The sequence below is a fragment of the Triticum aestivum genome, chromosome 5D (genome assembly GCF_018294505.1).
Source record: "Triticum aestivum cultivar Chinese Spring chromosome 5D, IWGSC CS RefSeq v2.1, whole genome shotgun sequence".
NCBI classification, from domain to species: domain Eukaryota; kingdom Viridiplantae; phylum Streptophyta; class Magnoliopsida; order Poales; family Poaceae; genus Triticum; species Triticum aestivum.
This window is the reverse complement of record NC_057808.1, coordinates 524,641,991-524,652,502: the sequence shown is the minus strand read 5'-3', so window position 1 is coordinate 524,652,502 and position 10,512 is coordinate 524,641,991. Positions and strand designations below refer to the sequence as shown.

The following is a 10,512-nucleotide window of genomic DNA, read 5'->3' as shown; positions in this document are numbered from 1 at the left end:
CTGGGTTATCATCTGACTTAACACCTGTCGGGTTATCATCTGACTTAACACCTGCCGGTTTACCAAGTCCCAGCCGGGTTATAACTCCGGCCGGGTCATACCGCGGGGTATATCCCCGACAACTGGGAAAAGCATAAGATCGAAGAACTAGACGATCTTGGAAGATCAAGCTTTGATCAAAGCATGGAGTGCGGTGTCTCTTGATGCATGCACGGGTACTTCTCAAACTGCCAAGGGATATTGGCAAATGATCGAAGATCAATCCTTCCGCATTATGGCAAAGCATCCCAATAGGACTCCACACACATTTCGGTCGCTTCAAGGGTGTTGGGAGAATATCAAGCCAATGTGCAACCGTTGGGCAGCTTGCTTGGAGCAAGTACGCAATGCACCTCCAAGTGGCACCGTGGAGTCCGACTATGTGAGTTTGTTTTGCCTTTGTTCAAGTTGTGCATCATCATATTTGCATCATGGGAAATGATTGCATCACTTTGTTCACATTTTGTAGGACAAGATTGCTCAACATAGATACAAGGACATGGAAGCTTCGGAAGGCAAATTCTTCAAACTAGAGCATTGTTGGGAGTTGCTCCAAAAGTGTGTGAAGTGGAAGTTGATCGACAAAGAATCCCCACCAAAGAGAGGCTCACTTACAAACTGGATGAAGATGAGGATGATGATGGCCCAAGAAATTTGCACAAGCCCGATGGCGACAAGAAGACTAAGGAGAAGATGAAGAGAGAGCAAGAAGCATCGAGCTTGAGGGAGAAGATTGATGCCATGGTGCAATCAAACGAGTCGATGTTGTTGGAATCGTTGGAGATCAAGAAAGAGTTGGCCGAGAAGAAGGCAAAGGAGAAGCAAGAAAAGTGGCAATTTCTCAAAGAAGAGGGGCTGCGCAAAGCTGCCATTGAGGAGAGAAGAGCACACGCTGCAGAAAACAAAGCCATGTCCAAGCTACTCGCCGAAGAGAACAAGATCATGTCAATGAACCGCAATGACATGGACGATCTCACCAAAACATGGCATGATATGGCAAGGAGAGAAATCTTGAAGAGGAGAATGGTTGCGTCGGCCGGTGCGTGCTACAGTTCCAGAGATGTTTTCTCTGCTCCATATGGTGGCAATGTTGATGATTTCGGTGCGGGAGTTGGAACAAGCGTCGGAGGTGGATTCGGTGGTGGCGATGAACTTCAAGATGGACTCGATGGCGCGGAGTAAAGATCGACCAAGATGATGCCGGACATGGGCGCAAACTTTTGCAGGGCCCTCTTTTGCGTCGTACTGAACTTGGCTTTTATTTGCGCGTAAAAATGTGTTATGTCGTTTGAATTTAAACTTGTTTGTGAAAACCTATGTCAAATGCGAGAATTGCAGTTTTTCTGTTTGCGGATCGTCGTGGTGGTGCCCGAGCAGAACCCGCAGAAGCCGACCCGTAAAAAAGCATAGTCCGCGAATATACTTTTATGCGGGTCCGTTTGAGGGATCTGCATCTGAGCCCTCCCGCGCCGGCCCGCAAAAGCGGTTTTGCGCGAACTGCAAACGCGTTTTGCGGGCCGGCGGGATGCGGGGTCTGCTAGAGTTGCTCTTAGTACCGAGCGAGAGCCACTATCTTTGGTATCTGCTATTTCTCAGAAGAAAAAAAAACCTATGGTATCTGCTAGAAGGATTTTGGCATCAACTCTTCAACTAAACCTGGCATTACTTGGGCAGGTTATATAAAGCCCAACCGCAAAAACCCGAGCCCGGTTCTAAGCAATTAAAGTGTGCACGTTTGCTATTAAATAAAATTATTTAAATTATTTGTGGGCAGTATAGATGTAGTTCAATTAAACTCTGTTTTTGAGGTAATTCAGGCTTCTGGGCCGGGCCATCAAGCCTATATCTGGAGCCCAAGCTCAGCCCGACCGTCCGGCCTGGCTGCCCATGCCCAGGTTTATCCGAGAGAGATCATATTCTCAAAAAAGGAAAAAAAACCGAGAGAGATCATGTGTCATCATGCATGGATGCATGCACATTAACATATCTCAGAATATTTTGTTATAAATGCTTGTACAATAATTTTTGCAGATATGAGAATAACAGCGAGTATTACGATGGATGGAAATTTTGTTGTAAAAGCCCGTACATTAATTTTACACATATGGTAAATGCTATCTGAGAATATTTGTTATAAATGCCTATATATTGTACCTCTACTGGTGGAAAATGTAACCTTAATTTTAATGAATACGTAGGCACTTTAAGCGGTCAAAATAAACAAATCGGAGAATAATAACATCGAGTAATTAAATTAAATGATGGATGTGCAATGCATACTCCTATTGTGTGTATAAATAAAATGGAAATGCAACGCCGCACGTTTTCACAAACCACACAAGCGAATCGCGCGCGATGGAGGTGACGTTCGAGACGACGCAGGGTCGCCGATTCACCGTCGAGATTTGGTACTTGTCCACCGTGCGGAGGATCAAGGAGTACATCCTGAAGCAGGAGGGCATCCCCGTGGAGTCCCAGCGCCTCTTCTTCCATGGCCAGGAGCTCGAGGACGACCGCGACACCCGGCACTACCCCATCGTGGAGGGATCCCACGTGCTCATCGTCCTGCCGGATGACTCCCCCACTGCCGCCGGCGCCGTCGTCCGCGTCGTCGCCTCCGGGCCGGCCCTCGGCCAGGGCCGGCGCATCGCGCTCGACCTGGACGCGTCCTGCACCATCGCCCGCCTGAAGGAGTTGCTCCAGGAGCGCACAGACGGGGCGGTGCCGGCCACAACGGTGAGCGTGTTCTTGGAGAAGGCGGAGATGGAGGATCACAAGGAGCTGGCGCAGTTCAACCCGCCGGCCGACGGGATGGAGATGGAGGTGCGCGTGGTCGTGCGCCAGCCGCCGCCGCCGCCAGTGTGCAACGACGGGAACGGGGTGGCCAAGGTTAACAAGCCGCAGCAGCGGATGTCTGTGGAGGTGAAGTGGGGCGCCAAGGCCGTGACGTTGGAGGTGAGCGACATGGACGCCGTCAAGGAGCTGCGGGCGGAGCTGGGCAGCGCGGCGCCGCACCTCCTCCTGCCGGACGACGGCGCCTACTTCTTCATCTACAAGCAGAATGTCATGGAGGAGGAGCGCACGCTGCGCTGGCACGACGTCAAGAGCGGCGACACCATCGAGATCTTCAACGGCAGGGTCACCGGAGGCGCTTGATTCATCACACACATGCATGTTCCGTCGATCATCAGGTTTACAGATCTGCATTGGCCATTGAGTCGTTATGTTGCATGGCACTCTTATCATTTCTTTCGTGCAAATTGGTGTAATGTTGAGTTAACGATCCTGAAAGAAAAAGGATTACACCTGAAGATCCTATTTGTTGGGTTAAGATGTTAACAAGATCGAAGACCTATTTTTTTTTAGGGGGTAAGCTCTCCACTTAAGAGGATTATTTAATCTCAAACGTCAAACTGATCAAGGGTAAGCTGTGGTAGGGATGAAAATGGAGCCGAAACTTTCCGCCTTTCTGGTGTTGCAAAACGGAAACAGAAATAGAATATTTTTTATGCGGAAACACGGAACAGCGTTTGTTTTTCAGTGAAACAGGTGCGGAAACCGAATCTTCTGTTTCCATTAATACTTAATACTGAACTTTTCATTTTAAATATGAACATATGGCTATTTTGTCGCCTAACAAACACATAATTATAATGAGCGGAATGGACTATATGGCCCAACTTCAACGGTACTACTACTACATCTAGTATGACAGCCTGATACCTAATCCTTAATGCGCCCATATGGCCCAACTTCAAAATATGTCGCTGGTACGAGCACTATTGTGATTTGAGCTGCAACGTTTAATCGTTTGATGCCCTTCAAATTTTTATGCTGCCAAAGTTGAATATTTATGCACAAATGAATATCTTTTTATATATCAATGATATATATTAAGATTTTGTAATCATCCTATCCGCTAAACAATGTGTTTTTTATCCTACAGTTCATGGGGGTCTTTTGTTTCGGTGAGCACTCGCTTCCATTCCATGTCTGTGTCGTACTCGCTCTGTTTTCGTTTCCGATAGTATTTGTTTCCAGGGTTTCAGTATTCGTTTCTGCTTTCAAAAAATATATATATATTTGTTTCCGCTTCCAAAAGATAATATAAAAATAAATGTTGGAGCACCCAGTTCCATTCATTTTCGCTCCGCTTTCATCCCTACTCTTGACACGCGTTGCGTCTCCCAGAAAAGGAATTCTTTATTGATATGAGTAGTCTATCTTTCTACTATGCCAAGCTCTCACACGGCGGCACCTGCAAGTCCCTAGCCAAGAAGGATCATTTTTATTAAGCCAGACTCTCACACTGCAGCACCTGCAAGTCCGTGGCCAAGAACGAGCCGTAGCCAGCGACAGGCCAGCAGAGGGGAGTTCGAAGGCCGACTATTCAGGACGTGGAGGATGCAGGCTCGCGGGGGAAATCTGCTGGTGCGCCGAAGGGAAAGCAGGGCGGCATCAACACGGCGATTAGGAGGGCGGGGCGGCGAGGCTGACGGGGAGCACCGCTTGCCACAAGCAGCGGTTTGGCCGACGATCATGGGCTGCGGTTTGGCCGACGATCATGGGCTGCGGTTTGGGAGGACGGGGGTGGAAGGTCATCTGCCGATCTAGAAAAAATCGACTGACCAAAAAGAATTCAGTCTGACTGACCCCTGACCAGGCTCATCTGGCACACAGTACACCGATTTTTAGGCATTTAACTAACAGTTCAAAGAAGATACACGGGAACACGGGAGTTTCACTCAAGAAAGTCTCTCGTAAAAACCAAGAACATCAGCAAACCTCGCTCACCAGTCACCAAGCCTAGGCACAAAAACACCCAAGGTTAGTGTCCACATGTCAGTCCTGATCCAAGGTCGTCGCGGCACAAGGCGCCTGTACTCTACAGTTCCGTCTTAACATCTTGCCCCTTTACACGGTAACCTTTCCGCGAGAGCAGGTCCAGGAAGAAGTTGAGCTTGGAGCTGAAAGAGGATGGCTCCTCCTCTGCTGCCGCCACCGGCTTCTTGCATAGCATATCGTAGTCGTGCTCCAGGTGCGGCTTCACTATCTTTTCCTGCAGGCGGACAATCAGAGAGATTCTCATCAAATCACTGCCAAAGGAGATACAGAATGCATCTTGAACGCGGTATTCGGAAGAACAACGGTCAGTGTTGTGTTTACCTTGAACTCCTCGAACGGGCATAAATCCTTGTTGCCGCAGCCCTGCATTGGTAGCCCACCAAGGGGAAGAAAACAGTCAACTTCCCAGTATCAAACATATTAGACAAGTAAACAGAGCACTAGCCAGCCAGATGCTTTTAGGCAACGGCGGCCATAAATATTGTTCAACATAATAAGCCACTTTATTAGTTTTTCAAATGGTTAGTCTGTGGCACATTGGTGTGTATTCTGTGATTTCATAATATTACTAGATAAAAAAGGCCGACTGCATTTGTTGGATCAACTCATTAAGTTTACTAAAGAATTCAATGGCATGGTTAGTAGGTTGAAACTTGAGAGTCCCTAGAGGACCCACTGGACATTACAATACAGCATAACTTGTAACACCATTGAGCAAGGCGACTTAAACAAACAGGTTGGAGGATAGAGCACAGAAATTGCAGAAGTATAGTCTTACCGGCATCGAAACTGGGGCTTCATTGTGTAGAACTTGCACAAAATATGAATTTTTTTGGTCCTGAGATGTTTTTTTGCCATCATTGCCAGGGCATTGGTATAAAGCCAACATATTGTTGCTAGCAAAAGGTGCTACAAGTGCGCCCTTCCAATTTCTTCTCTGTGGTGGCATCGGAGGTAGATCCAATGGCTCCTCCCGCTGTATCTTCTCAAAATCTTGGTGCAAACAAAAAATGTTGAGCTATGTCAAATGGGCAATTGGTTCTTTGTATATTGTTCATGGAGAAAGATCATGCATGGACAGGGTGCAAAACAGGAACCATACCTGATCCTTCAAGAAAAAGACCTAGTAGACATGTGAAAGGAACAAGAGTTTCTGCGTGTGCAAATCGGAGCCTTGCCTTCTCATACGTACCATCAGGGAAGTTCTCTACAATTCCAAGAATTAGACTTCAATCTAGAGTTCTGACCATCATCGTTATTCATAATCTTATCTTCAGTATTGAACTGTTGATTACTACATTATGCACTGATTTAGAGTGTTTGCATGTTCTTTTCTGTTTACTGTGCGAGTATTGCATGTTCTAGCTAATACACACTAGTAAGCTACCACAGGAGACTCATCAAATGATGTGTATCTGGTGCTAAGAAAGAATTCTAGATCTAGTGGCATCACAAAGGGTCAGATGTAAGAAGGTAGGAAGCAGGTATTTTTCCAGCAAGAAGCAATGTTTTTTTCTAAGAACATGAGAGATAGTGTTACCTTCTTTAGCTATGATTGCTTCTTCCATTGATTGGACAACATCCTTGAGCAATGGCAGTCCCATTTTGTAGTTTATTGACTCACCATAACCTTTAAGCACAAAACCCTCCAAATCATCTGTCCACTCTAGCAAATGAACCTAAACAAATAAGTTGGGCATTAATAGGACAAATCAGGGCCCATTGTTAATTCTGAGAATTACAGCTGCCTAAAGAGTTAGGTAAGAGTCTTTGCATGAAGTATGGTGATGATAATACTCTCCTTCAAATTTAAAAGGCAGTAACTATTTGACAAGAAAGGCAGCTAGCATGAGGCTAGTAGCTAACTGAATTCAAACTAAGAACAATTAAACTAGAGTTGCATGTCAGAAGCTTGCAATCCTAGCTGTGAAAATACTTCTTTATGGTATGATGTAGATTCCCAACAGGATGGCAACCACAAGTACATAACTGAACTGATAGTGGACCTGCCTTAATAGTTTGATTGTTGAACTATGACAAACTTAACCAACTTCATTAACTGGGATGTATCATTTTCTTAACAGATCAAGGTGACTGAGGTTATGGTTCTTATGAAATAACTAAAAAGGAACCATGTCCATGGAATCAAATTGTATACAGATCATATACTTCCTACAGAAGAGTAATAGGATGTGTGCCGTCTGACTGAATACAGCAGGGCATAGACTAGTATGGCGTAGAGTTTTAGAGGTGAAATTGCTTAAGAAAAGCTGAAATGTGAAAGCAACCTACCTCATCTTCATTGAAAAGTTGACAAGCTTGATTGGTAATATTCAGTAAAGATGCTTCCTGCAAAAAGAACAGACAGCTGACAAAATGTGCAAAGTGTGTCACACCGAACTCTAGCTCCCAAAGGCAAGTAAATACCTGTTTGCAGAGGAACCAGAGGGAAGAAACATCCTGTGTTGTAAACTTGAGGTGATAACGGCTGACTAAAGCAGATGTGACATGTTCTAGAATTGGTTCCTTTTGCTTGTCAACATCAGGTTCCTTTCTTTTCCTGTAGTCCTGAACATATTATTGTGGTTATACATTTTTAGCAAAAATAACACATCAATAGCGCCATAGCAAGGCCACAGTTGTACAGAGGAAGAAAAGATACAGCGCATAGCATGCCGAACTGCAAGCTACCACTGATAGTTTAATAAATAAGAACAAAATTACATATAAAAACTAGGTGTGCTTAGGAAATTATTTGCAAGAGTGAATGCTAGAACACACCATTTATTTAATGAAGAATGAAGGAACAAAAACTGCTGTCCAACATAAAACTACCTAACCAACAGGTGGAAGAACAAGGAATACAGCAAAGCATGAGAGACTAAGCGCAAACTCGTGTAAGTACATGTGCAGATTGATCATACATCTTGTGCTATGCTATGTGATGTTGAGTACTCAGTTAAAGCAACATGCCAACACAAAAGTACCATTTGCATCACAACTGACAGTTTTAGTCTTTCTCTTTCAGCTACAAAACGTGAGCAACCAAACCAAAAGGAATAACAATGCCAAGTCGCATAAGCATTTTATATTCTTAAAGTGTATTCTTCATTTCTCAACGATGTTATTGCTACCACGAATAGTACCTTGTATGTTTTACAGCTATCAAAGAATCGCAGACAAATATCACTTGCACGACTCTCGCTCAGAACAGAGAAGGCACGGTTATTTCCTGCTCCAAGCTTTCCTTTCCCAGAAAGTAGCCCCAAACCAAATGCTACTGCACTAGCTGATGCTCGAGGAACCTGCATCTCAAACATACAGCAATAGTTAGCCACAGTGAGCGACAGTCAAACTCAATAACATTATAACTGAACTGGAAATCATCAACAGCAACAGCAACAATGTTCAAACTAATATAAGACGTTTTAGATCACTACTAGTTTACAGAGGTAGTACTTGGTTTGCAACACATGAGACTCGGTAAACTGAGTTTCTCCCAAATGCTATATATTTATTCCTGTTTCATCTGATAATAATGAACAGAGCACAACCAAGAATCCTAAATTTGTTGATATGAACGTGTTAAGTATGGCGAGAACCTGTTGAGCTTACCTGGGTTGCTCTTATTGAGTACACGTCTGGATGATATTCCTCATCAAACAGGTCTTGAAACCTCTCCTTCACTCGGTTGGCAAAATTGAACAGCTCTTCCTCACCTTCGCTAACCAGTTCACCCCCTTTGACCCTACCCTTCCAACGTGACTCCCACCCCTTCATCCATGATGGAATTTTCTTCAGAGAAGCAGTGTCAGGTCCTTGTTTTGCCTCATCCACTAAAGTCCCCAACCGCACAGCCAGCCTATCCAACTCCTTGATTCTCTTCTTGGTAGGAGCACGAGTCCCATGTCTTGCCTGGCGAACAAAATAATCAAATGAACTCAGCCAATTTTATCCTACACATTTACACAGCAGGGAAGGAGCAAGCAGACTCCAAAGCATATTGTTCCATTTCAGGTTAGTCATCAAGATGTATTAATTGCTGAACTATGGCAATGCTTCAATAACTCAGGAAAACAGACTACCACCATAAGCCATATCACAGACACGACTGCCAAGTACTTGGTTTCAATCCCTTCCAAGCAGTACTGGACACCGAGTTTACACTGGAACTGGGTGGCGAAATGTTGACACGGAAATGTGTGGAATGCAGGGGAAATGACACTCACGACGAGATTGAGGTGGATCACGCGGCACTCGTCGGAGATAGCCGGCGCGGAGACCACGCTGTTGGACGCCCTGGACACATCGTACCTGCGAAAATCACCACCAAAGGGGGTTAAAGTTAAACCCTGCCATCTCCGCAAGGCCCCATCTCCGGCCCCAGCACCACGGCCTGCGCAACCACCCCGCTCGCATCCGAGAACTAACTCGAACCCCACTCCACCGCGAATCCACCGGCGAACAGGCCGGGGATCAGGCGGCGGTTGCTGAGCCGACAGAGAGGGAGAGAGGGCTGAGGGGAGGGGTACCTGGTGACGGTGGAGAGGTGGCGGCGGACGTCGAAGGCCTCGGGCTCGGCCGCCGCCGCCGGCGGCAAGAGGGGGGCGGCCGCGAGGAGCGTGGCGAGGAGGACGAGGAAGGGGAGAGGCGTGGCCGGAGGAGCCATGGCGAGTCGCGATTTGCTTCTCTGTCCTTCCGATTCGGTGGGAAGAGGGCTGGTCCGAGTTTTTTTGGACGGCGACCGCGCCGAGCCGAGCCGGCCGGGTATGTACGTGGCGGGGCACGGGGGCGCACGGGACACGTCCCCAAGGCCATCTGGACGGTCGGCGTCGCGCTGGACGGCCGGGATTGCGTGCGGTGGCTTTTAAAATCCGGATGCGTCTCGGCGCGGTGCCACGTTCTGCGTGCTTTCGAATCACGTGTGATCGATCATGGGCTCCTTAGTTTTCTTTCCATTTCTTTCTTTGTTGGTTTGTAGGCTGGCTTTTAACAAGGGTGAAAACTTTGCCACACTTTATTAAATAAAAAAGGGATCTTACATAGGATCTTAAATATGTACATGCATTCCCCAAAAGGAAAGGAAATAATTTTAAAAAAAAGTCTACTCTCGTGGCGTGGTGTATCTCAATGTTTAGCCCCGGCGAAGTCATGATACACCATCCATTGCCTTTTTTTTATTCTTGGCTACAAATATTGGTGGCATTGAAGAATGATTGCGAAAATTGTATGTATTATTTCATTTTTTCCGTATCTCCCAAAAGAAAAAATAGCTAACGGTGTCATGATTTACTGTAGTTGTCATATTGACGAATAAAAGAAGACCATTTACTTTAGTTGTCATATTGACGAATAAAAGAAGACCGCCATTCTTGAACAGAGTTAAAATTGGCCCCCAAGTGTCCATGTTCATGTTGATTAGGTCGAGCCAATCATAATCATGGTTCAAATGCAGATGGAGAGACGACATCGAAAGGGAATATGAACAGAAGTCTCCTGCTTCCTCCTACAAAGCTGACAAAGGGCGCATTTTGTCCAACCTTATTCCTCTAGAAGCGATCGGGTGGTCCAATCACATCGTCCAAAGGGAGAAGAACTATTGTAGCCGAATCACATGTTATCGTGATC

The 10,512-nt window shown here is 45.9% G+C and overlaps 2 protein-coding genes across 2 annotated transcripts; one reads left to right on the top strand and one right to left on the bottom strand.

Moving 5' to 3' along the window:
• The first annotated feature begins 2,387 nt into the window (after positions 1-2,387).
• Positions 2,388-3,358, top strand: LOC123125964 (ubiquitin-NEDD8-like protein RUB2). Its single transcript, XM_044546397.1, has one exon. It carries the CDS (start codon positions 2,395-2,397, stop codon positions 3,193-3,195), a length of 801 nt encoding a protein of 266 aa, XP_044402332.1. The 5' UTR covers positions 2,388-2,394; the 3' UTR covers positions 3,196-3,358.
• A 1,351-nt stretch (positions 3,359-4,709) lies between these two features.
• On the bottom strand, positions 4,710-9,637 carry LOC100038341 (multiple inositol polyphosphate phosphatase 1). The gene is made up of 11 exons (XM_044543966.1): positions 9,417-9,637; positions 9,114-9,198; positions 8,500-8,799; positions 8,031-8,189; positions 7,312-7,452; positions 7,177-7,233; positions 6,425-6,563; positions 5,987-6,091; positions 5,663-5,877; positions 5,206-5,247; positions 4,710-5,098 (listed from the first exon to the last, which is right to left on the bottom strand). The coding sequence occupies exons 1-11, from the start codon at positions 9,551-9,553 to the stop codon at positions 4,925-4,927; spliced, it is 1,554 nt and encodes a 517-aa protein (XP_044399901.1). The 5' UTR covers positions 9,554-9,637; the 3' UTR covers positions 4,710-4,924.
• Positions 9,638-10,512: the final 875 nt, after the last annotated feature.

Coding starts and splice junctions, on each gene's coding strand:
- LOC123125964 (XM_044546397.1), top strand. CDS start 2,395: ATGGAGGTGACGTTCGAGACGACGCAGGGTCGCCGATTCACCGTCGAG.
- LOC100038341 (XM_044543966.1), bottom strand. CDS start 9,553: ATGGCTCCTCCGGCCACGCCTCTCCCCTTCCTCGTCCTCCTCGCCACG. Junction 9,199..9,416: donor CACCTCTCCACCGTCACCAG/GTACCCCTCCCC, acceptor TGATTTTCGCAG/GTACGATGTGTCCAGGGCGT. Junction 6,564..7,176: donor AACTTTTCAATGAAGATGAG/GTAGGTTGCTTT, acceptor TTATTTGTTTAG/GTTCATTTGCTAGAGTGGAC.